We start from the raw sequence: 27594 nt of genomic DNA, 5'->3' as shown, positions 1-27594 counted from the left end.
GGTACCAGGCTGGTAACACGCACCTCAGGGCGAGTGCGGAGAGGAGGCACAGGACGTACTGGACTGTGGAGGGTATTTTATATAGACTACATTATATAGACTACATTATATTGGCTACTTTATATAGACTACTTTATATAGGAGACTTTATATAGGATACTTTATATAGACTACTTTATATAGAATACTTTAGATAGAGTACTTTATATAGAGTACATTGTAGGCTACTTTAGATAGATGACTTTATATAGATTACTCTATATAGACGACTTTATATAGACTACTTTATATAGATGACTTTATATAGATGACTTTATATAGATGACTTTATATAGACTACTTTATATAGATGACTTTATATAGACGACTTTATATAGATGACTTTATATAGATGACTTTATATAGATGACTTTATATAGACTACTTTATATAGATGACTTTATATAGACTACTTTATATAGATGACTTTATATAGACTACTTTTTATAGACTACTTTATAGGAGACTTTATATAGACTACTTTATATAGATGACTTTATATAGACAACATTATATAGATGACTTTATATAGACTACTTTATATAGATTACTTTACATAGACTATTTGATATAGACTAATTTATAGGATACTTTATATAAACTACTTTATATAGACTACTTTATATAGACTACTTTATATAGTCTACTTTATAGGATACTTTATATAGTCTACTTTATATAGGCCACTTGAGGTAGAGCGCTCTACAAATAGGCCGACTACATTTCATCAGTGGATAGATACAGTTTCACCAAAGAATCCTTGAATTTTGGCAAATGTGGAGACTTGAACTGTTACATTTCAACATGGTCCGTATATGCGTTTCTTACAGATCATTCAATCCCCTTTGAAATCGCTCAGATCATATCAACTTTTGTCTCTTTCAAATGTAAGGGCTGTGATAATGGTGCTAATCCCATAAATGTCAAATTAGAGACAACTTTAGCTTGGCTCAATAACTGGCCTATACAGGCCACCCATATCATCTGTGGGTCAACAGAAATGGAAACAAAGGAGCAAATAAATGGGTTGTTTCGTGTGATGTAAATCTACAGACTGTGACTTTAATGCCAAGGTGTGTACCCCCCAAAAAAAGTGATACAACTAAATATAATTCTGATCAGCGAAGGTCCATAAGCAGGGTGTATTGTACCAATCCAACGCTAATTTATGTTAGGTCCCAATGGCCCAATACACCCCACATATATGCGTTTTGGATTAATGGTATTCCCAGCATCACCATTCTCTGCGTGAGGAATGTTTGCAGAGCGCTCCTCGCGCTTGGCCTCGACATACTACACGTTTCTACCAGTGGGAATCAGGACAAAAGCTGACTGTCCTGGGAAGGTGGTCATCTGACCATAAACAGTTTCATTTCACATTTTATTTGACAAAATAATTATATAAAAGCGGCCTACAATAATGAAAATAATATGTGAACTGTGACAAGTTAATATGCAAACAAGAATTAGCCTATTCATTGCTAAATAATTATTAGGCTGGCTTCAGAGGACATGATATGTGTAAGAAAGGATAGGCTGCATGCTCCTCGCCAATTAAATTCAGTCTATTATATCCCATACCAATAATAATGTGTGAAAAAAGTATAATCAAGGGTTTGCTTGAGCACCTGGCATGTATAAAAAGGAAAGGTGGATTAAAGGTTGTCCTGAGCAATCCCCTTGCGTTGAAGTGTGTTTCAGTAGACGCGACGGGCCTATGGGAGATTTCAGATCCCCTGGGGACCGAAGGTAGAGTGGAGCACAAGGGTCAGGTCTTCCTGAGACCCACCACTGTGGGACTGAATGATCCTCCTGTTTAAGGCAAGGTTTGGCCTAGGGATGCCACTTTAAAATTGGTTACATCCTCACTGCGGGAACTGTAAAGGAACAGTCTGCAGTCCACATCGGGGGCCTCTTTTTCAAGAATATGTGAGTGATTTTTACAATACTGTCTACATTCATCTACAGGTATATTTCTCTCTTTAAATACTTTAATTTAAATATTATGGTGGATTTTGTTTGTGGTTGGAACTATTTCCTAGGATAACCTCAAGGATAACCTTAGCTCCATCAATAAGCCATTGATTTATTGTGGACAAAATTACTGACGTTAAAAAGTGTTAAGTCTAATTTAAGAGTAGACTAAGAGAATAACCCCATCAATTCAGTACAGTAAATTCTACTGTACGGGTTTTGATTCTTATAATTAGTACTGCTTTATGGGATCAAAATGTCAAACACCCTAAATGAACTTTAGCCTACTTTTAACTCAATGAAATATCTCATTTCTGTGCAATGGTCAAGATATTTTCCAGTGGTGGAAAAAGTACCCAATATCATACTTGAGTAAAAGTAAAGATACCTTCATAGAAAATGACTCAGTTGAATGTAAAAGTCACATGGTAAAATACCACTTGATTAAATATACTGAAGTATCAAAAGTAAAAGTATAAATTATTTCAAATTGCTTGTATTAAGCAAATCAAACAGCACAATTGTCTTGTTTTTATTTTATTTATGGATAGCCAGGGGCACACTACAACACTCAAATATAGTTGACATATTAAGCATTTGTGTTTAGTGAGTCCGCCAGATCAGACCAGGGATGTTCTCTTCATAAGTGCATGAATTGGACCATTTTCCTGTCTTACTAAGCATTCAAAATGTACTTTGGGTGTAAAGGAAAATGTAAGGAGTAAAAAGTACATAATTTTATTTAGGAATGTAGTGAAGTAAAATTAAAAGTTGTCTAAAATGTCAATCGTAAAGTACAGATACCCCAAAAAAACTACCTAAGTAGTACTTTAAAGTATTTTTACTTAAGTATTTTATACCACTTATGGATAATGGTGAAGTTGATATAGATTTTTTAAAAGTAATTATGTGACTCCTTCCATACCGAACTGTAAACAAGTTAGTATAGGCACTTTTCGACCCTATTGCCTGAGTGGACTTGATTTCATATTACTATATGACATAATATCACTCCAAATGGAAAAGTACATACTTTTTTACAGTACATCGTTTTTATAGATTATTTAAGGGTGATTTATAGTCCTGCATAAACCTGTAAAATATGTGATTGACATGATGGGTATTATTGTGATTATATGTAGTCAAATTGTATCCTAGAATCAAAATATTGCTGTTATTTTCTATTATAGATGTTTATTGTTGAGTTTTTATTTATTTATTTGATTTGAATAGGCCTAAATCTACATATAGTAAATCAGTCAGTGCACTGTTCCTCACTATAAGTTCATTGGGAAAAATGGCAAACATTTAAAAATTCTATTATAGTTTCTCTTGTTGTACTTTTGTAGGCACATATAATCCCTGACACATCACATTTTCAAAATGCCAGCCTTCAAAGAGATGCTGGTTTTCCCAGTGCTTCTAGCTCTCGTTGGATTGACCAAATGCCAGGAGTTACCAAGTAAGTAGGCCCTACCATAAGATGTTTTCTTTCCTGTTTATTGAGCGTCTAGTAATTTTGGTTGATTGATTTACAGCTTTTCTCAAGACTGTGTCTATGTTTTCTTTCTGTCTGATGTTGGCAAAGTTGGTAGGTGCAGGAACTTATGAACAGTGGTCCATGCAATGCAATATTATTTGATCCTTTATCTCTTGCATAACCAGCAGGCAGCAGCACTGGCACATAAAACCATTGCACTCTCAGAAGAACACACATCCTTCCCTTCTTGAGTATTTCCTGCAGTCAGTTTGTGAATTAGCCTTAACAGAATGTATCACTACCAACCCTAACTGACGTCATTGTAATGTCACAAAAACATCCAGACTTCACTTTTTCTGAATGAAATGACACCCATAGAATTAGGAATTCAAATAATTTAATAGGATCTCTATGATGACACTCTTAAACTGTGGGAGTGAGTGTCATGATAGTCAACTAAATTCATGTTGTGCCAAGTGTAATGTCCTTTTGTAATGAGTCATCAATTATACTGTTCTAAGTGACAGTTACTGCAAATCAACACTGATTGAACAAATAACTATTTCACAAAACATTAGATTGACAAAGTTTGCTGCTGTTGAATACCAGTAACATGAATACCAATAACATGAATACCAGTAACATGAATACCAATAACATGAATACCAGTAACATGAATACCAGTATCATGAATACCAGTATCATGAATACCAGTAACATGAATACCAATAACATGAATACCAGTATCATGAATACCAGTAACATGAATACCAATAACATGAATACCAGTAACATTTACATTTACATTTAAGTCATTTAGCAGACGCTCTTATCCAGAGCGACTTACAAATTGGGTAACATGAATACCAATAAAATGAATACCAGTATTAGAAAAAACAGTAACATGAATACCAATAACATGAATACCAGTAACATGAATACCAATAACATGAATACCAGTAACATGAATACCAATAACATGAATACCAGTAACATTTACATTTACATTTAAGTCATTTAGCAGACGCTCTTATCCAGAGCGACTTACAAATTGGGTAACATGAATACCAATAAAATGAATACCAGTATTAGAAAAAACAGTAACATGAATACCAATAACATGAATACCAGTAACATGAATACCAGTAACATGAATACCAATAACATGAATACCAGTATCATGAATACCAGTAACATGAATACCAATAACATGAATACCAGTAACATGAATACCAATAATATGAATACCAATAACATGAATACCAGTAACATGAATACCAATAACAAATCAAATCAAATCAAATCAAATTTATTTATATAGCCCTTCGTACATCAGCTGATATCTCAAAGTGCTGTACAGAAACCCAGCCTAAAACCCCAAACAGCAAACAATGCAGGTGTAAAAGCACGAACATGAATACCAGTAACATGAATACCAATAACATGAATACCAATAACCATTGTTTGATTGATCATATAGATATATTTTTGATTTATTCAACTTTCCAGTCCTTCCACATGCCCACCCCCACTGCACTGTGTAACCTAATGTGCGACTTTTTAAATTATGTGTTTCATCCAGATCCTCCTCATTCATTGTCTTACTTTAATCCTCAAACCTTTGAACATCACATTGGTGAAAAACTGAGCTGTGTGTTTTTACTCTGAGGTTATGACATGCTAGAGGAGTTCCGTGTATCTAAGTCCAGAGGGGTGAGGAAAGTGGTTGGATCTGAACCTGATTCAGTGGCCTACCGTGTGAACCCTGCCATCCACCTACGCAAAACCATGAGGTACTGTCTGCACGCACACGGTGAAGCCAAATGGATTTGTATAGACTGGAATTTGATGATGAGGTTAAAAAACAAAACGTATGTTAAGATGTGCATTTCAATCTCAGAGGATAACAGTTAAACATGATAACACAGGAAAACACTTGTTTCCAAAGTGGTCCAGAGCATAATTTCCCAGATATTCAAACTGAACACACAGGCCTGCAATAGACCAGGGGTGCATCTACTAGGGCACAACATTGTGGAACTAGTTGTTATAGAATAGACATGTGTCACGAACATGTAGATAAAGTCATCATATTAGCTCTATTCATAGTGTTTCTATCCGCAACGTCCAGTATGTTGAACCCTCCTTAAGGAGATCCGGTTGCTCTTCCTCCATCAATATGTGATTAAAAAAAAGTCCAGACTTTGTCAATTCTCCTCACTGATGGTGAATAATGATGTTTATCTTAAGGTTTCCTACTTTCCTCGGATGTGAGCTAGCCAAAGTGAGCTAAGAGCATGGACCCAAATGAGAGATCTAATAGCGATGTGTATCATTTCTTCTCGGCCTCTTTGCCAGTGGGGTTTCCGCCGTTTTTCCACTCAGTGTAATTATGCCCACCTTCAAACAAGAAATCTGATTTCCTCTCCGGCACGAAAAACCTCAACATTTGCATTTGCTTCATCACTTGATAGTCACCAATGGACAGCTGGTGGAACACCACTGGAATTTCATTGTCATCACAATGGATGAATATAGCAGTTGATTCTTTGTCGATGAGCATAATGACGTGCTGTTAGTCAAAACGCATTATGAGTCGTATTAGTGTATCAGCCTATCATCCAGGGTTTCCTTTGAAAAGAAATACATCATCGTTCAATTGGAAAAGGCAAGGATTTTCCCCAACTATCCTCAAACCCTGATTGACACTTTCTTGGCATAGATATGCTACACACTCAGCTGTTTGTTTTGTTATTTATGCTGTCTGTCTCCTCGTTGCTGGGAGGCACTGAACATCAGTAGTTCATCTGTATTTTCCTTCTCTGTGTTGTAGCCAGCAAAGCTGTCCTCAATGAACCTTCGATGCCTGACAACTAAGAAATGTTTATATTGAGTAGCAGAAGTACGTTACTGTACATCAAATACAAAGTACAGCATCAAAAAGCCAACAGGAATGATTTGCCCTGACAGGAAGCCAGAGAGGGAGAGAAGAGGGTATATAAAATTAGGTTGTGCAACAGGCCTGTTGTGATTGAAAACATTAATGGTAGGTTGAATGAGCTTCATTTTCCAACTAGGGTGGGGGGTGCTTTGAAACTACGAGCAGAAGTTTAAAAGCAGTGGGATAAGGCATCCAATGTTAAGCTTGTGAAACACTGATTCTGTTGTTTCGAAAGTATTTTATCATTTTATTCAAAATACAATTACACAACAAATGCCAGTGCTTGTTCTGCATGAAAATATGATGCATTGTTTTCAACTATATTAATTGTCTCCTAATACCCCATGATTGTCGTGCCACAGCGATGTGTACCCCGATGGCCTGCCCTCCGACTACTCCGTCATTGCCACATTTAAGGTGACGAAGGACACCGCCAAGAGGTCCTGGAACTTGTGGCAGGTCAGCGACCCCGATGGACGTGAACAGGTGGGCCTCCGTTTTCAGGGTGACACACGCTCTCTGGACTTCTTCTACACCAGCCCCCATGGCACCCAGATGCTACGCACCTTCCACCAGGTGGACAAGCTGTTTGATGGAGAGTGGCACAAGCTGGCGCTGCAGGTCAAGGCCGATAAGGTCAAGTTGCTGGTGGACTGCGAGGAGGTGAGCGTGGAGCCCATCGGTGATCCTAGACCTGTCATCCGCCAGGGTTACACCTCTATCGTGAAGAGGGCTGTGGGAGATCGCTCCGCCTCAGTAAGTTCTGTGCTGTTCAAACCAAATCATGCTGGGTTTCCGACAGTATTTTGCAGTTGTGTCTATGAATTGATCAATGCTCCATGGTCAATTCAGCGTTCATATGAAAGCTCACTGACCACAATGTCTTGTGTCCTGGAACTGTAGGTAGACCTCCAGCAGATGGATGTGTCCTGTGATCCAGAGAAGGCCTACTCAGAAGGCTGCTGTGAGCTCTCCAGTGTGGTGAGTTGGGTGTAACTTCCAGCAGGTTCATGTTCGTCAGTGACAGATATGTACAGTAGAGTGTGTCTTTAAATGGAGCCTCTTTTCTCATTGTCTCCCATAGCAGTGACTATGTTCTCCCAAATGTGTGTTGTGTGTTCATGTGTTGTCTCTAGGGAGTGGTGAACAGGGCAGAATAACAATTTCTGTCTCTGCAGATGGACTGACTAGTCAAGTTCTCTGCTGTTCTATTCTGTTTAGTGTGGCGGGCATGCTGAGATTGGCCTGACAGCAGGAAGGGCCACCTGTAAGTGTATGCACGGACAGCCTGGCAACCAGGGACCCCCAGGACCGAAGGTGACTACTAAGCCCATTACAGTTCCCATAACAGCATCTTTGCTTTGAATAATGAGCTGAGAGCCTTTAGCCTGGTGGTCTAGTCTGTTCGGTCTGCTGTTAGCCAACTCCTCTGTGTTCGTTCATTGGCAATGATAGATAAATGAGTTGGTTACAGCACATACAGCATTGGACCAGGCTGGAGAGCCAACTTGGCATGGCTGGGTTGCGGTCCAGGCTAATGCTAACTACTCCAACTGTATGTCTCCTTCTGCAGGGTCATAGAGGTCTCCCAGGCAACACAGGAGAGCCAGGAAGACTAGGCAACTGGGTAAGGGCATTACAGCACAATTCTCACTATAGTGTTAAGTTGAACTTTGTTTAGTGAGGGTCAACAACTTAGAACAATAATGAGTGCTAATTGTCATTCAGAATGTATGCCCTCTTTTGGTGTTGTGGATTTGACAGTGACAGACATTTGGATGTTGGGCTATAGACCCCAGATTGACTACAGAGGTTGTTTCAGTGTAAAGAGTTAAATTGAACTGCGTGTGAATGAAATAGGAAAACCCCTGCTTGCGGGACAGCAGTGAAGTTGTGGAAAATACAATGGAAACATAACTGAGAGACGGCACGATGGGAACAGAAGCTAAAACAGGGAACACCGCACCACAATGGACGTAATATAACTTTTAGATCAATATGGCAAACCATCATAGACTGTCTGGTTTCACTTTAACATTAGGAGATTCATACTTAATATAATGAATCTGAATTTGACAAATCCTCAGCCAGTGAAAGCAGTCAGTTCAGTAATATTCTAATAATGAATGTCGTATTACTTATTATAGTGGTATGTTATGTTCTCATACATGTGAATCCTTGTTTCGTCATCATTTCATCTTCATCGGGATCATAGTCATCATTTCATCATCACAGTCATCATAGTCATTAGCATCATTCTACTGCCCTTCATATACATAACACTCAGCGCTCAAGGGAAAATGCGTTGTCATTGTCAGAAAAGTGGAGAGAGTTGAGAACAGAACACCTCTTAAAATACAATAGAGAACCATTCAGCGCAGAACAGAGGACAACATGTTTACTAAGCAGTTTAATTAAAGGATATGGCATACTCACTGCATCAGGATTCAATTACATGGTGGACCATGTGAACATAACCCTCCCTGCTTATAGGCTTCAGGCAGTAGATATGATTAGTTCCATTTGAGGCTGAGTTACAGGTGTAGGATCTTCATTTGAACCCGTTTGATACAGTAGGAAAATAATCCTGCAGCAACAGGAAATGTAAATTATTATGATAATTATAATTCATGGACATTTTTGTAGAGGTTTATACATTTAATCGGAAGGGAAAATCAAGTCTGAAATGTCAAAATTCAGAAGCCTTTTTAAACCAAGAAACTACATGTTAAAAATGTCCTTCATTGCAGGAAGGTTGTCATGCAACAGGGTGATCAAATAAAGATCCTACATCTGTAAGACTAATTTACCTCTTTGATGTAGCAGCTCCAGCTCTTGGTGGTATGCTGGGACCACAACTCAGAGAATAGAGAACATGTGACTAATAGTGTGCAGGGCTTCTATTGGGTCTTCAAAGACAGACGACTTGTCTTGTACATGAGAAATGAGTTGTTGGCTTGGCATATAACATGCCCTTTCGGCTGGAGAGACTCTGGGTAAAAATTGTCCATATACTACTCAAAGCACACACACACACACACACACACACACACACACACACACACACACACACACACACACACACACACACACACACACACACACACACACACACACACACACACACACACACACACACACACACACACACACACACACACACACACACACACACACACACACACACATGCACTCTCATACACACATGCACACACAAATGGCCATGCTGGGTACTCACTCACAAACAGGCGGATGAGGGGGACAAGCTGTTTATGGAGCTCAGTTGGGGGCCAAAATCTGTCTTCTCAGACTCAGTGGAGCCCTCACCTCCTGCCAGTACGTAAGTCACAGAGAACAACCATGTTTACTGCCACCTCCGTTGGCGCCTGAGGAGGGCATTTCCTGGCTCAGATATATATGTACTGTCAGTCCCGGTGGGTGGTCCTTCCATTAGTCCCCTGCTACACACTAATCGCTTTTTTTTTTTAAGTGTAAAGTTGTAAAGTTCACGGTCATGCTCCTGGATAAAGCGTCTATTGTCTCCAAGGTTAGCCTCTTAGCAGCTGACATAGAGAGGTCAGAGGTGAAATGGTTAAATAAACTAGTGCCATGGCACAGAGGACTTTTGGTATTGTTCAACGGTGTTGGTTTACTAAGTGGAATATCCCCAATTCATAGGCCAACACGTTGTCCTGTATGAGTGAGGATGTGGAAATTTGTGTGGAAACACTAACAGAATAAATGTTTCAATTTTCCCTTAACTAAGACACATCTTTCCTCGGGTCATAAAATGTGGCCTACATCGTGTTAACACTAACTCCGTGTTTCAGTGGCTCAGCCTGTCGCTCACTAATAAGATCTTCGGTCTAAAGTAAACATCTGACACATCATTATGATCATCATGTATTACTTGGATCCCCTAATAGCCCGTGTTCAGATTTCCTCCTTTAAGGAAATGTTATGGTTACTGTCATAGCTTCATGCGCTTGGATATAAAGTGTATGTTCCATTTGAAGGCCACAATGAAATGCATATACCTTACTGTGATGCCCACACACTGGACAGATTGGGAAACTCCAATGTGTTGATCCAGTGTCTAATCTGTTTATAGCATCAGTCAGAGACACATTCTGCCGGCCAAGACTACTGCATAATGGTCACAATGGACAGCTGGGAAACGTTGCTCTAGTTCAACCATGACATAATTGATTATTTCACATCTAATTAAGTTCAGTCTTATGCTTTTACATGAACACTGTGTGAAACTGAAAAATAGGAAAGTCCCTGTGCTGAGCTTCTGTGTCCTACATGATGCGAGAGCACATTTGACTAGAATGACATATTTTTGATGTATCTTGGCTAATCTGGTTTTCCACCTGCTATACAGCTCACAATGTCTCCCTCCACAAGTCACTTCTGTACCTAATTCAAACTTCTCTTCTGTTGCAGGGAGGTATGGGACAGACAGGTGACTATGGCCACATTGGAGAGCCAGGCCCTAAGGTAAGACACGACATCTGACCCCGAACTGTATCAGATCTGTATCTGTCGAGTTGAGTTGTCAGAAAAAATGTGTATTTGTATTTATTATGGATCTCCATTAGCTGCTGATTCGCTTCCTGGGGTCCAGCAAAATTAAGGCAGTTTATACAATTTTAAAAACATTACAATACATTCATAGATTTCACAACACACTGTGTGACCTCAGGCCCCTCCTCCACCACTGACACATATCTACAGTACTAAATCCATGTGTACTGTATGTGTGTGTATAGTGCGTATGTTATCGTGTGTGTATATTCACTGTGGATAACAACAACTTGTCTCCCTCAGGGCATCGCAGGAATCAGCGGGAACAAGGGGATGAGAGGACTTCACGGCCTTGATGTAATCCACCCTCAAACACATATCCATAATCTCTTTAGCTGGTCTCTGGTGTCACGGTGCAGATTAGTGCTAACGAGCTACTGTGTTTCAGGGCGACAGAGGTCCCAAAGGTCTGAAGGGATTACATGGCGCTGGGGGCTTCAAGGTAGGTTGTGTTGTCCTTCGTAATGGATGATAGGGTCTCTTCAAATCCCATAGGCTTCCATTAGGTGTGTTAAACACATCATTGTGCACATTGCAGAACCATACATGTACTGTATATAGAATACATATGGCTCTGAGCATTTGTAGTCAAGTTGAAAAGTAACACATTTTTTAAAACTTTTCATGAGTGTGTTATTTTTCTGAGTGCGGGGCTTGTTCTATTTAATAGAAGATTAAGAGGGTCTCATTTTAATGTTTTAATAATGATTCCAGGGAACTCAGGGGTCACCTGGAGAGCTGGGTGAGACGGGAGTACAAGGAGAAACGGTATGTCTTTCTAAAGATGGGAGACAGGCTTCATTTAGACAGGCAGCCCAATTCTGATTTTTTTCCCCCCACAAATTGTGTCTTTTGACCAATCAGGTCAGCTCTTTTACCAAAAATATCAAAATTGGACTGCCTGTGTAAACGCAGCCATAATTGCAGTATACTAGTGATCAATCCCAATTGTCATTGGTTTTATCATCATTGACTAACTTCTCTGTCTTCTTGAAGGGTGATCCAGGTCCACTTGGATATGAAGGAATTCCAGGATATACAGGAGTGAAGGTGAATATCATTTTATCCACCAGAAACTCCTATTTTTACATGTTCTCTCCTATGAATTATTACATTTTCAATAACATTTTATGCTTGTATTGTTTGTAGGGAGAAGAAGGGGCCTCCGGTGTTGAAGGACCTCATGGGCCACAGGGAAAGCAGGTACGTTAAGAGCCACATCACACATGTTCACACCAAACCCCACTTGTAATAATAATAATAATACTGTATCTACAACCCAGTGTTCATTTTGGCACACTTTTTTAGTTTACTCTTTCACGGAACCCAAACCGGCAGTGGGCCTGCACCTTCGTGCATAAATCTAATAAGTCGAAAAGCATTAAAAATGTATGGCAATTTAGCTAGCTAGCTTCCACTTGCTAGCTAATTTGACCTTTTTAGCTAGCTTGCTGTTGCTAGCTAATTTGTCCTGGGATACAAACATTGAGTTGTTACTTTACCTGAAATGCACAAGGTCCTCTAGTCCGAAAATTTATTGACACATTAAAAGGTCAACCGAATAATTTCTAGTCATTTCTCCTCCTTCCAGGCTTTTTCTTCTCTTGACTTTATATTGCGATTGGCAACTTTCATAAATTAGGTGCATTACCGCAACTGACTTCTTTCATCTTTCAGTCAGCCACGTGGGTATAATCAATGAGGAGATGGCACGTGGGTGCCTGCTTCTATAAACCAATGAGGAGATGGGAGAGGCAGGACTTGCAGCGCGATCTGTGTCAGAAATAGAACGTTCTATTTTAGCCCTTGGCAGCGCAGACGCTCGTTGGCGCGAGCCATGTGGGTGCAATAATTGAATAACATAGATTTCTAAATATATTTTGTGTAGTCAGCGGTGTAGTCAGCCTGTTAGTCATTTTGACTAAAACATCACATTTGTATTGTCCTATTAACCTATAGTCATAGCCGGGGGAAGTAGTTTAGGGGGGTGGACAATCTTTTTTGCCAGCGCTGGTGCTGCAGACGGAAATATTGGTCTGCTAATACAGGACTATTAAAGGCCCAGAGCACTACTTTTGTGAAGAAAGTATATATTTTTCAATATATATATATGTATTATTATTATTTATTTCTCAGCCCTGCTACTTCCTGCAGCTATGCCTATAGTAAACATAAATCACTGATTTCCATGTGCACAAACACACATAGCCTTGTCTTACCAACAGAGATTTAACCATAACACCAACCTATTCCATTCCCAACAGCAGAAATAGGACACACATAAGAATATGTAACAATGGCCATGTAAATTATTAATTCAGGCTACATAGATATTACATACAAAACAAACAGACTCATACAATGTCTATGTTTTTCTCTCCCTTGCGTATAGAAAAGTAGGCCGTCTTTGAATTTGTAGTCTCGCTCAAACCTCCCACTTTTCCCACAAATGTTTTATATACATGTTCTGTAGCCAACGTAGCCAAGTCTTCCTCTTCTCCTCAGAGAATATTGCTTGATTCTAGCCCTTTAGGCTACTGTTCAAAAGACATGCCACTGCGTTTTTCTCTTTATATCGAGCATTTGCGGGCCGCATTTTACATTCATAAGGCATATTTCAGGCTGTTCTAAAACTAGGCTACTTGCGAACCAGACCATTTTCCATTTGTTTAGGCTACACCTTGTCCAGTCATGTCACCTCATAGCTAGCTATAGCTAACATTTTGGAACATTCAGATAGAAATATGCTATGTAGAACAAATATGTCTCTCTGACATGTTGAATAAGGAATTAACGTTGGCTCAATTCATTGGTGGACTCAGACTCGAGCACAGTGGACTTGGGACTCGATTCGGACTCGAGGTTTAGTGACTCAACTACATCACTGGGTGAAACAGTCATTAGCTCCTGCTCAATGTCATTAATAGTGCTTATCACTGAAAGCTCTCATTCTCTCCAAATACTCTTTTCCAGTCCACTTAGTAGTCAGATTTTAGGAACAGAGATAATTTTTGTCTTATCTCATTTTAGTCAACAGTTTTTCAGGGTCTATTTAGTCAGTTATAGTCTCGTCAATTGTCACTGAAAAACAGGTGTTTGACTAATATTTTAGTCTCTATTCACTAGTTTTTGATTAAATTAACACGGCTACAACCCATAAATCAATTGTAAATTCACTTTCTGCCACCTGCCAAGCCTTCATGCACGCACACAGAGAAATTAATACAATTTTATGTTGCGATGAGGCCATGGCGGAAAGATATGTTTTGGCACTTCGGCTCTTTCCACAAACAACATTAGTACCTGTGGCCAGGTTTGGGAATAGTTTTAAGTATGCAAACCATAGCAACACAACAAATTGGGTAAGTAACGGTAGCACTTTCAACCCTAGTGATTTCCTAGAGGGAGGACCATCTGCAGGTCAGCTTACAAGGCAAGAACTATCCTTCAAATGTCTCCTAATTCCACTGTAGATGTAGACGTCCTTAGTGAAACATTAAAACATCTCCGGTCACAACAAGCAGGAACAAATTGAAAGGAAAGTTGGTCTCATTTCAGTGAAACAGAATAAACATGTGGTTTGTCTTTACGTTGTCTTGGCAGGGTGTTGTAGGTGATCCTGGAGAGTCAGGAGTTGCTGGGGAAAAGGGAAAACCTGTACGTATGGCACCTAATCGCGTCTCTCATTTCTAAACATGCAAACAGTTCCTCCTCCACTGTACATTGTTCACCAACAACAACAATATATATTTACAGCATATGCAGAATACAAAGACGCACATGACTTAAATTACATATGTATATATATATATCAGTGATAACAACAGTCTCATTACTCAATTTGTTTGTCACCACCAGGGAACCCAAGGATCAAAAGGAAGATATGGCACCATTGGACAAAAGGTTAATTATTCTGACTGAAATGTACATTTCAATCTCAGAGATGAACAAGCATGGGCAAACTTTTAGTAACATCAATAACAACATATCTCCACAGGGCATTATAGGAGATCCTGGTTTGCCCGGGAGAGATGGGGACATGGGAATAGAGGTAGGTTCACTGTCTTTTAGCATCCATGTTTCTGTTTAATACAACTAATAAATGCCATTTAGCAGATGCTTTTATCCAAAGCGCCTAATGCTTTGACCTTGTGTATGGTGTACATTTAGGACATCCGTGTGAGGCACGATGAATGTGGACCCTATCTATTGTCTTTATCTGATCTGTGCTATCCTCCGTCCCTTCTCAAGGCTTACCAAGGACCCCAGGGCCCCGAGGGCAGAAACGGACAATTCGGAATAATGGTAACAGAACTATCTCATGAAACAAACAATAATTTTTCATTAGTTTGAATAATATATGGAAATATAAGGTATATGGGTTTTACCCTCAACAGGGAGAGAAAGGAATGCTGGGGCCGGCAGGGGAGATGGGGCCTCAAGGCCAAACGGTAAGTACAGTTGGCTTTCACATCTTCACACGTCTCACTTTATGGAGCCATGATGATGCGGCCGGTGACACTTTACTTCTTCAAAGTCCAATATCTTGAAAACGTGACTGCTGACATGCAAAAGATTTTGGGAATGGATTTTGGGAATGGATTTTGGGACTGTACAGTGCACTGATGAAAAAAATACCAAAATATTATTTTTTGAGTGGAGTTTCCCTTTAAGAAAAAAGAAAGTAGTCCCTCTGCTAAATGTAAGACATGTTTCTCTCTCCAGGGCCCCAGAGGTTATAAAGGATCAGCAGCAAAGCCAGGAAGACCCGGATTCATTGGACCCCCAGGACCTGTCGTGAGTGTTCCGGATGACTCTTTGTAAACTCTTTGAAATATAAGTTAATTCTCTCCAAACCACTAAAATATGTTGTTTCTCGAACAGGGGCATGTGGGAGTAGCTGGCCGGCCAGGCCCCAAGGTAATCAACTTTATTCACCTACTATACTGCTAGAAGAGCAACATGTAGCGAGGAATGAAGTGTGTTAGGACTTGATTAATGAAGTCAAGTGTCAAGACATGAATTGGTCAGAGTCTACACCTCAATAACATTACATTGTCTGTGATATCAAAGCTTAGGTGGAACTGGGACCAATACTTATATAAGTGCCTGTGAGTTTGGATAACGTTCTTCAGAATTCTACATAAAAGCACATCTTCGAGATGAACTGACTTGATAATGAGACTTGCTACTGTATTCAACACAGTACCAACACTTTCCGACTATTACCAAACAGTCTCAAAGAGGTCAGATGAAACACTAGCCTAGGGGTAGTCAACTCGATTCAGCCGCAAATGGTTTTTGGAGGAGCGGATGGTCCGGAGTCCACATCTCCAGTAAGACAACAACTAAGCCATTTCATTTTATACATGGGATTACTTCGGAACATATTTGCTAAATTAAATTCATTTTAGCCAAATTCCTGGTGATTTTACAGTCTTTCTGAGCAAACTAATCCCCCTATTTGAAGAACAAAAATCACTGGAGAGACAGACGCCTTTTGCCAATCGCTGCACTAGATCAATATCCAGAGATGTACACAGATAAAATATATGACCTGTCCTTTCTGGTCATTTTACAGAGCAGCCTGATACAATGGCTAGGTTACTGCTGCCAGTTCTTGTGGTTTCATGTGTCACCACTGAGAGATCTTCTGTAGCCCACTACCCCCCCATTCACAAGTCAACAACCCCATGTCAACCCCCATGACCAGGCTGGAACAAACAAACAAGTGGACGATTCACTTAGTTCTCCCCACCTGATTGGATATCCAGTTCTCTCGTGGCATGTTCACTAAGCTGTGACACATTGGCTTTCCCAGAGCCTTGGCTCTTCATCCAGAATATCCTATTCTCTCCCCATCTGGACCGGAAGTTAACGTTGGTGCTAAACTTCCCCCAGGAGTCTGTTCACAGTCTGTTCTAGCTATTTAATTGGCTGCTGATACCAAACTCAAAGCTTGCTTTGTACTATGTGGTCTGGATGGGACCTGTTATATGTGTTTTCAGGATGGTTTTCTTACAATATATATATATATATATATATATGCCATTTAGCAGACGCTTTTATCCAAAGCGACCTACAGTCATGTGTGCATACATTCTACGTATGGGTGGTCCCGGGGATCGAACCCACTACCCTGGCGTTACAAGCGCCATGCTCTACCAACTGAGCTACAGGACCACAATTACATGTGCGTTATTCGTTATATAATCAATGCGTCCTTTTATGCATTAGGAAACATTTTTCACAGTGTTAAACCACAGTCTCCCATTCCATAGAACCCCTGATGTAGTTAGATCAAACATCTGACTTTCAACTCGTTTTTGAGGTTTGATCTTGTCTGCTGTGAGACAATCCCCACTGTACTGCAGTGCGTAGCATCACTCCATGTTGGCTGCATCATCAGTTGGCTCGTAGTGGCGTCAGACTACAAAGTGTGTGTGAGTAAAACCATGGGCTTCTCTGTTCTCCTTACAGTGTCAGCTCTCAAATCAGAATAGAACCTATTTCAAGAGCCTTTCGTGCTGGCTTTAAAAGCGCTGAACAGGCTCAACGGATTAGGAAATGTATCAATGGATTATAAAATGTAAATCATTATTTGTACAAACGTTTTTCTCGAAAGTCTGAATCATGTTATGATACACACAACCTCAATCATGCTTAATAAAAAATCTAACACTCTCCCAGTAACAGTAAATAGAGATACAGTAAAATAGAGTTAGACATCGGACAAATAATACAGAGTATTATTTTATACAGACGGATACCTGTAAACAGATATGCTTAACATAGTCAGCTCAGGGATTGGAACCAGCAACCTTTTGGTTACTGGCCCAACGCTCTTAACCACTAGGCTACCTGCCGCCCCATAGACACATGGATACATAGTCTAAAAGGAGGCACGGTGTGGCCTGCTGTTAAAAACATAGAGCATGTTGGAACATTAGGTTCCCTATAAAACAAAGTAGTTTTTGCAGTATTTCTGAAGTACATGTTCATTTGACATTTGCCATCCATCAGGACAGAGGCAAAGGACTCTGGAGACACATTCACCTCACACACACACACACACACACACACACACACACACACACACACACACACACACACACACACACACACACACACACACACACACACACACACACACACACACACACACACACACACACACACACACATCCTGCTCTTGGATGAGAAGAAGAAAGCAAATATTTGCGGGCCATCAAAGACTAGTGGTGATGAATGGATGTGAGATAAACGCTGTCCTAAACATCAAATAAATTAGAGTCAAAGGAAATGCTGTGCTTCAGTCCACGAGGACTACATGTTCAGACAGACAGACAGCCTGTGAAAAAGATGTCAGGCCATTCTAATCAAGTTTTGTTTCAATTGTATCTTCCAGGGAGATATAGGCATTGAAGGGATCCAAGGTGTCAATGGTGAAACGGTACTTATACTATTGCTTTGTTTTGTCATATACACATTTCATTATATTAAATTGTATCTACTTCATTTTGAGCAGTAGTCATGAAGCCCAAGTTATCTAAATGCATTCACTCTGGGGTTTCTTACTTTCCACAGGGAGAAAAAGGAGAAAAGGGCCCCAAAGGCGAGGTAAGATATAGTTTCTTTGCTTTATTGTACAATAGTCACATAAAACAAAATGGAGACAACAGTCATTGCATAAGATGGGTTATAGTCAAGATCTGGATTTCTACACTATACTACACTATACACTATACTACACTATACACTATACTACACTATACACTATACTACACTATACACTATACTACACTATACACTATACTACACTATACACTATACTACACTATATACACTACTATACACTATACTACACTATACACTATACTACACTATACACTATACACTATACACTACACACTATACACTATACACTATACACTATACTACACTATACACTATACTATACACTATACACTATACACTATACTACACTATACACTATACACTATACTACACTATACTACACTATACACTATACTACACTATACACTATACACTATACTACACTATACACTATACTACACTATACACTATACTACACTATACACTATACTACACTATACACTATACTACACTATACACTATACTACACTATACACTATACTACACTATACACTATACTACACTATACACTATACTACACTATACACTATACTACACTATACACTATACTACACTATACACTATACTACACTATACACTATACTACACTATACACTATACTACACTATACACTATACTACACTATACACTATACTACACTATACACTATACTACACTATACACTATACTACACTATACACTATACTACACTATACACTATACTACACTATACACTATACTACACTATACACTATACTACACTATACACTATACTACACTATACACTATACTACACTATACACTATACTACACTATACACTATACTACACTATACACTATACTACACTATATCTTATTTCTGTTTCATGAGACATTTTACATATATTAGCAGACACTCTTATCCAGAGCATTTAGGGTTAAGTGCCTTGCTCAAGGGAGCATTATTCACTTAGTCAGCTCTGGGATTTTAACCAGCGACCTCTTAGTTACTAGCCCAATGTGCTTAACCGCTAGGCTACCTGCACACAATGTCTCTTAATGCTGTGTCTAGTTGTTCTACCAAATGAGCACTGTGTGGGCGAGATTGTTCTCCTGGGCAGCTTACTACCATACCTATCAGTAGCTTGTGTGTGTATTACAGAACATGTCCCTTGATGCTCTGTCTGTGATCTAGGTTGGAGATGCGGGTGCACAGGGTCCCCACGGTGGTCGGGGGAAGCGTGGGCCAGGGGGCGAGCCTGGACGCACAGGCCCAGTCGGAACAAAGGGGCTCCGTGGCGATGGAGGACCAGTCGGATTTCAGGGGCCGCCAGGGCCACCGGTAAGTACAGAGACTGCCATGTTCAGCAAGATCTGAAAAGGTCAAGTAACTTACTTTGTTTTGGGCTAGTGCCATATAAACCTTTGAAATCAAAGTAGGCCTATTTATTGACTGTCTGGGTCTGAAATGGAAAAAAGGACGAAGTCAGTATTATCTTAACTCAGCTGTGACTCACATAGTAAAACACATAAAGTCACACATGCAATGGATGACTCATCAACGCCTAGTCGTTAGAGAGACTGGAACCTGCTTTCAATTGTGTTGTATAAAGAACAATACTACCTGGCACCCTTCAGTGTGCATGTTACTGTAGCACTGACTGATCAAAACAAGCCACCATATTTGCAACCTGCATCGCAACAACATGCCAGCTACAAGAGAAGGCTGGTGGGAGGAGCTATAGGAGGCTCATTGTAATGGCTGGAATGGAATCAATGGAATGGAGTTAAACATGAGGTTTCCATATGTTTGATGTGTTTGATATTATTCCATTTATTCAATTTCAGCCATTACAATGAGCCTGTGCTTCTATAGTTCCTCCCACCAGCCTCCTCTGCCAGCTACGTATCTTCTGTTTTTTTTAAATGAAAGACATTTCACAGATACCCCACCCTAACCTCATCAAAGCTGTTCTGACAGACTTAGTCGTTGTAGCGATTAGCATATTTAGAATTTAGTATTTGATTAGGATCCCCATTAGCTGTTGCCAAGGCAGCAGCTACTCTTCCTGGGGTCCACACAGAGATAAAACATCACATTAAACAAAACATTGTGCATTATACAAGTTTATATTGCTCCATTACTACATTAAATTACTAAGAAAATAAGAATGTGTTCTCAACTGTGTTTTAAAGGTAAAATAAATAAAACAGAGATAAAACATTACATTAAACAAAACATTGTGTTATACAAGTTTATATTGCTCCATTACTACATTAAATTACTAAGAATAATGTGTGTGTGTGTTTTAGAGTGTGTGTGTGTGTGTGTGTGTGTGTGTGTGTGTGTGTGTCTTCATGTGTGTGTGTGTGTCTCTTCACAGTCTGCGTTGTGTTTTGTGGTTGTTTTATCTGTTTTTTTAAAATAATGTTACTGTTAGCTTGAGTTACCGGAGGTGGAAGAGAGTTCCATGTAGTCATGGTTCTATGTAGTACTATGTGTTTCCTAGCCTCTGTTCTGGACTTGGAGACTGTGAAGAGACCTCTGGTGGCATGTCTTGTGGGGTATGTATGAGTGTCTGAGCTGGGTGTTAACCGATTGAACAGACAGTCTGGTACTTTTAACACGTCAATACCTCTCACAAAGACCAGTAGTGATGCAGTCAATCTTTCCTCTACATTGATTCAGAGGAGATTGATGTACATGTTGTTAGACCATGTGTGGTATCAATGTGGTGTCGACAATTCTTGTAAATGGTTTCTCATTAGTATTGTTTTTTTGTGTGACTCACAGCAAGGGTTGCATTTTGTATGGCTGTAAATCTATAATGAGCCTAAAAGAAATATTGTTGGCTGTGTTTTCTCACTGTTCATAACATACACCCACCCATTTTCTCACAGAGTCCTGCATGCTGCTGGTTGTGCCAGCCTTGCTCAGCCTTTCCAGTTCTGTCATATTCCTTATCGCGTTGTCGTTGTCCCAAGTGATGGATGCAGTCATGATTTGTTTCCACAGGGCCCAACCCTCTCCGCACAACACGTGATTGAGGTCTGCAAGAGAGTGGTGCTGGAACAGATGTCCACCTTTGCCAACTCGGTGAAGAGGACGTGTGCCGCCGTGTGCCCACTCTATGGAGACGTACCCTTGGGTGCCCCCGGTCCCTCTGGACAAAAGGGACCCCCGGGACCTCCAGTGAGTGTCATATGTTAGGAGGTTACTATGCTGTGTGTGTGTGTGTGTGTGTGTGTGTGTGTGTGTGTGTGTGTGTGTGTGTGTGTGTGTGTGTGTGTGTGTGTGTGTGTGTGTGTGTGTGTGTGTGTGTGTGTGTGTGTGTGTGTGTGACCCAAAGTCAATGCCTGGAATATTTCTTGTGCGATTTTTAATTATTAGAAATCCTCTAACAACTGAACATAGACACTGTCTGTATGAATCCATGATTATTCATTTGTAGGTAATTTTGCTCAGGAAGTGCACACTCCATACTTTATTATGTTTCTGTGTCTCCCCGGGCCAAGTAAAATGCTTACATATTGGAAGGACTTGGAGTGAGAGAGCTGAAGTATTTGGCAGTATAGGTTGGAATGAAAACATTCAGACTTTCCATGTTCCCGTGAAGACAAATAAGAAGTCGCAGAAGAGGCACTTGCTCTGTGTTGATCGGTTCTTGGAGGGATTCACCAGCATCCCTGGAGTGGAAAGCCTTTTCCACAATTATTAAGCATTAAGACAGACTGTTCGGGTTTCCTAAACGAACATTTTCAAACCACAGAGTCTTTCAAGTTCATAAAGACACAAATGTCTAAAAATAATCCTGTCAAGCCCCATGTTTTGGCCTTCGATAACCTTATCATGTAAATATCTAATATTTTATCTCTGTCAAAGCTCACCTCACTTAAGAGTCTTTTCGTTGTTGTGCTTCTAGGGTGGTGATGGTATTGCCGGTGTGAATGGAGAGATCGGACAACCAGGATTCTATGGGGAGGTAGGAGACGCAGGCCAACAAGGACAGCCAGGTGAGAAATACTGTACAAATGAATGACTGCCAGAACAAAATTGATCTCAGCATTCCTTTGATGCAATATCTGAAAATGTATGTCTATTGTATATATCAGCCATTGCTGTTCACTATGACAGTATGTTTAGATTAGTCATTTCTATGACCTACAACAATACATATTTGTTGAAAAGTACACATAACTGGTTCTCATTTTGCCTACAAATATGCAAAGAAATACCATGACAACCAAAAGTTGAATGAAGCAGCCTTAACACAGATAAACAGAGTCATACAGTGCCTTGCGAAAGTATTCGGCCCCCTTGAACTTTGCGACCTTTTGCCACATTTCAGGCTTCAAACATAAAGATATAAAACTGTGAAGAATCAACAACAAGTGGGACACAATCATGAAATGGAACGACATTTATTGGATATTTCAAACTTTTTCAACAAATCAAAAACTGAAAAATTGGGCGTGCAAAATTATTCAGCCCCCTTAAGTTAATACTTTGTAGCGCCACCTTTTGCTGCGATTACAGCTGTAAGTCGCTTGGGGTATGTCTCTATCAGTTTTGCACATAGAGAGACTGACATTTTTTCCCATTCCTCCTTGCAAAACAGCTCGAGCTCAGTGAGGTTGGATGGAGAGCATTTGTGAACAGCAGTTTTCAGTTCTTTCCACAGATTCTCGATTGGATTCAGGTCTGGACTTTGACTTGGCCATTCTAACACCTGGATATGTTTATTTTTGAACCATTCCATTGTAGATTTTGCTTTATGTTTTGGATCATTGTCTTGTTGGAAGACAAATCTCCGTCCCAGTCTCAGGTCTTTTGCAGACTCCATCAAGTTTTCTTCCAGAATGGTCCTGTATTTGGCTCCATCCATCTTCCCATCAATTTTAACCATCTTCCCTGTCCCTGCTGAAGAAAAGCAGGCCCAAACCATGATGCTGCCACCACCATGTTTGACAGTGGGGATGGTGTGTTCAGGTGATGAGCTGTGTTGCTTTTACGCCAAACATAACATTTTTGCATTGTTGCCAAAAAGTTCAATTTTGGTTTCATCTGACCAGAGCACCTTCTTCCACATGTTTGGTGTGTCTCCCAGGTGGCTTGTGGCAAACTTTAAACAACAATTTTTATGGATATCTTTAAGAAATGTCTTTCTTCTTGCCACTCTTCCATAAAGGCCAGATTTGTGCAATATACGACTGATTGTTGTCCTATGGACAGAGTCTCCCACCTCAGCTGTAGATCTCTGCAGTTCATCCAGAGTGATCATGGGCCTCTTGGCTGCATCTCTGATCAGTCTTCTCCTTGTATGAGCTGAAAGTTTAGAGGGACGGCCAGGTCTTGGTAGATTTGCAGTGGTCTGATACTCCTTCCATTTCAATATTATCGCTTGCACAGTGCTCCTTGGGATGTTTAAAGCGTGGGAAATCTTTTTGTATCCAAATCCGGCTTTAAACTTCTTCACAACAGTATCTCGGACCTGCCTGGTGTGTTCCTTGTTCTTCATGATGCTCTCTGCACTTTTAACGGACCTCTTAGACTATCACAGTGCAGGTGCATTTATACGGAGACTTGATTACACACAGGTGGATTGTATTTATCATCATTAGTCATTTAGGTCAACATTGGATCATTCAGAGATCCTCACTGAACTTCTGGAGAGAGTTTGCTGCACTGAAAGTAAAGGGGCTGAATAATTTTGCACGCCCAATGTTTCAGTTTTTGATTTGTTAAAAAAGTTTGAAATATCCAATAAATGTCGTTCCACTTGTTGTTGATTCTTCACACAAAAATACAGTTTTATATCTTTATGTTTGAAGCCTGAAATGTGGCAAAAGGTCGCAAAGTTCAAGGGGGCCGAATACTTTCGCAAGGCACTGTATATAGAGAGAGAGTTGGGCCAATGCGATTTCTGTCTAAACCTTCCGAGAGCGCCACTTCCTCCTCCTTAGCCATTGCTAAGCAATAATTGACACTTCCTGTGCTGTTTATTTCTCATAGTTTTCTTTAACCTATGAAGATGTCCAGTAAAACCAGATTGTTTGTTGACACGACAACACAGTTCAGTTTATATGTAATGATAATCAATACAAATCTCTGTGGGTAATTTCATAGGGAACTATCAGAGGTATTATTGTATTTTACATTTACATTTAAGTCATTTAGCAGACGCTCTTATCCAGAGCGACTTACAAATTGGTGCATTCACCTTATGACATCCAGTGGAACAGCCACTTTACAATAATGCATCTAAATCTTTTAAGGGGGGGGGGGTGAGAAGGATTACTTTATCCTATCCTAGGTATTCCTTATCAGGTAAGAAACAACACATCCTGTGTAGTCATCCACACTGGATACAGTACATCATTTATACAGCAGGAAGTCCTTATACAGTAATAAGTTAATAGGCTAGTAATAAAGTAGGAATACGTCATAAATAAATCATCAATAGACCATACCATGTTATTTGTTCTCAAATAATGAAAAGTAGCAAATACTTTTTAAAAAATAATGAAAACCCTAAAGCAACAACTTTTAAAAAAATGAAAACATTTATAAAAAATAAATTGTTTTAAAACGGAGCATTCCTTACCATTTTATTTTGATGCTCTCAAGCAACCAGTCGCCTAATCGACAGTTGTGCGCTCGATAGGTTCCCTCATGGTCTAGTCTTCCAAAAGCACGCTGCCTTATTCACGAACAAAAGACACCTTGTGTGGGAAAAGTTGATAAACTCCTCCATGTCCGTTAGGCTATTTCTAATATCCCCAAGATGATTCCATAGACGAAGGTGGGTACAAAAACACGCGAGCAAACTTTGACATTTTAGAAATAAAAGTTTAGAAATACAAAAAGTATTTTTCTCAAAATGTCCAGGGGAAAAATCGGATCAATAATGAGATGAAATAAACTTGTGAAGATATATGAAACAAACAAACAAAAAAACGCATTAACGGTTGAATTATTATTATTTTACATCTCTAATCCCAACGAAAGGGCAAGAACACACCGTGACCGAGTGTGCCGCTCTTCCTCTAAAAATGGACACATCACCAACGTTTCAAGAATAAAGGAGCTAACATGGCAGCTGTTCTAAAACCTGACCCAACTCTGTCTATATATATATGGCTCTGGACATAACTAAGTATGGCATTGTGTATGTTCTCGTGGGGAATTATAATGCATTGCTTTAGGGCCCAGCATGACTTCACACTTATGGTACATTCCCCCAGCCAAACTAATGAAATCAAAGAATATTTACAAGACGTTTTTATACATCTATCTAGTGATGATCTCAGTAACACACATGGTTGTTAATCAACATGAACAGCTTGTTCCTCTGTACCAGCTTTGTCCCAGGGGCATGCGCTGTCAGGGGTGGTACATATCATGTGTTTTCCTGTTGTCCTTCATGCGGTGAAAACATTGTGTCTGGTTCCTAGGGGATCAAGGAGATCAAGGAGATAAGGGAGCAGAGGGCCATGGCCTACCTGGCTACATCGGGGACCAGGGACCAAAGGGTAACGCAACATTTCATTCTGCGTCCTTTTTATTGTCTGAATAATGGTTTACAGCATAGCAAAGGAAATCCAACAACCGCTTTGACGGGCCCAGTTCTATTATATAACAACAGATGCCGGTTTCTTGGTAAGCAGATGTTGCGTCATTTCATTTTCTTTTACAATGAAAAGTAGATGGGAAGTCAATTTAAAGTCTACTGCAAACTCTCAAAGCCGTGTAGTAGTTCGTAGGCACAGTCATTCTTTACCCACTGAAAACGAATATGCATTTCCACTTCTTTATCCACCAGGCCAACGTGGAAGACCTGGCAGAGCCTTCAATGGCACACCAGGACGAGAGGGCGAGAGAGGCCATGTAGGCCGGCCTGGACTGAGAGGTCACCCAGGACTACGAGGAGTCCCAGGCGTGTGTCAGACCACTGGGTGCGCTCTGCTAAACAACAACACAACCAATGGATCACCTCAGAATGCACCCCAGAGGTTGAGAAGACACCCATAGAGGCAAAGAGGACACTTTTGACCAAACTGCATGGATTTATTAATAAAGGGAGAGAGGAGGAGAGGAGGAGAGAGGGAGAGGAGGAGAGGAGGAGAGGAGGAGAGGGAGAGAGGGAGAGAGGGAGAGAGGGAGAGAGGAGGAGAGGGAGAGAGGGAGAGAGGGGGAGAGGGGGAGAGGGAGAGAGGGAGAGAGGGAGAGAGGGAGAGGGGAGAAGAGAGGGGGAGAGGTGTAGAGGGAGATGTAGAATGGGAGAGAGAGATTTTTTGTTGATAAATGTATTCAAATCAAAGTCTAAATAAATGCTTCAATGTAAATATGCATCCAATCTCCACCCTGAATGACTGAGATATCCATTTTACTTTCTCAAATAAATCTGTTGTAGAAACTTGTACTGTTGGCCTGAAAACAACACTCCATTCTCATGGTTCATTTGAAAAAGACACCAATAGCTACGGTATTATTTTTGTTAAAAATTATGAAAGTTTATTTGACACATTTTATTGAAACTGATCCTAGTTGTCTTCAAATATCACTGTTCTTTATAATAAAAGTCCAAAAACGATTGCTAACTTGTTTTACTACAACATTTGCTCCACTGTTTATTTTTTATTACCATATATTAGCTGTGCAGAATATAAAATCAAGGGTTCAATTCATTGTGTTTATCGCAATTCTGTCGAGGCATGCTACCTACCTAAATCCCAAAACACTCAAAACCTCCCTCAAAAGGCTTACATGATACTTGCATAATAATTTCCTAAAACATTAACATTTATTCCACCTCAGTTTATGACAGCCTCTGTCATCAGTTACACCATTGTTTAGGGCCCCTATATGGCCAATATGCTGTAACCCAAACGTTGCTGTTAGTTGTTGCTAGCAGTTACAGTTAGCCAACAGTTA

The 27594-nt window shown here is 40.0% G+C and overlaps 1 protein-coding gene across 1 annotated transcript; it reads left to right on the top strand.

The window, feature by feature from the left end:
- Positions 1–1760: 1760 nt before the first annotated feature.
- On the top strand, positions 1761–27253 carry zmp:0000000760 (collagen alpha-1(XXII) chain). Its single transcript, XM_052477882.1, has 27 exons — positions 1761–1968; positions 3363–3475; positions 5163–5286; positions 6797–7190; positions 7338–7415; positions 7656–7751; positions 8008–8061; positions 10884–10937; positions 11268–11321; positions 11413–11466; positions 11739–11792; positions 12021–12074; positions 12174–12227; positions 14628–14681; positions 14883–14927; positions 15022–15075; positions 15276–15329; positions 15422–15475; positions 15750–15821; positions 15909–15944; positions 18433–18477; positions 18612–18644; positions 19855–20001; positions 21676–21852; positions 22583–22673; positions 26115–26192; positions 26483–27253. The coding sequence occupies exons 2-27, from the start codon at positions 3397–3399 to the stop codon at positions 26689–26691; spliced, it is 2298 nt and encodes a 765-aa protein (XP_052333842.1). The 5' UTR covers positions 1761–1968; positions 3363–3396; the 3' UTR covers positions 26692–27253.
- The last annotated feature ends 341 nt before the right edge of the window (positions 27254–27594 follow it).

The sequence above is a fragment of the Oncorhynchus keta genome, chromosome 24 (assembly GCF_023373465.1).
Source record: "Oncorhynchus keta strain PuntledgeMale-10-30-2019 chromosome 24, Oket_V2, whole genome shotgun sequence".
Classification (NCBI taxonomy): Eukaryota; Metazoa; Chordata; class Actinopteri; order Salmoniformes; family Salmonidae; genus Oncorhynchus; species Oncorhynchus keta.
This window is presented reverse-complemented; position numbering and strand designations above follow the sequence as displayed.

Bases quoted from the DNA above. Each gene is read 5' to 3' on its own strand.
- zmp:0000000760 (XM_052477882.1), top strand. From the start codon at position 3,397: ATGCCAGCCTTCAAAGAGATGCTGGTTTTCCCAGTGCTTCTAGCTCTC. The intron at 14,928-15,021 runs GTTAATTATTCT...ATATCTCCACAG, and splicing joins ATGGCACCATTGGACAAAAG to GGCATTATAGGAGATCCTGG. The intron at 18,645-19,854 runs GTAAGATATAGT...TCTGTGATCTAG, and splicing joins AAAAGGGCCCCAAAGGCGAG to GTTGGAGATGCGGGTGCACA.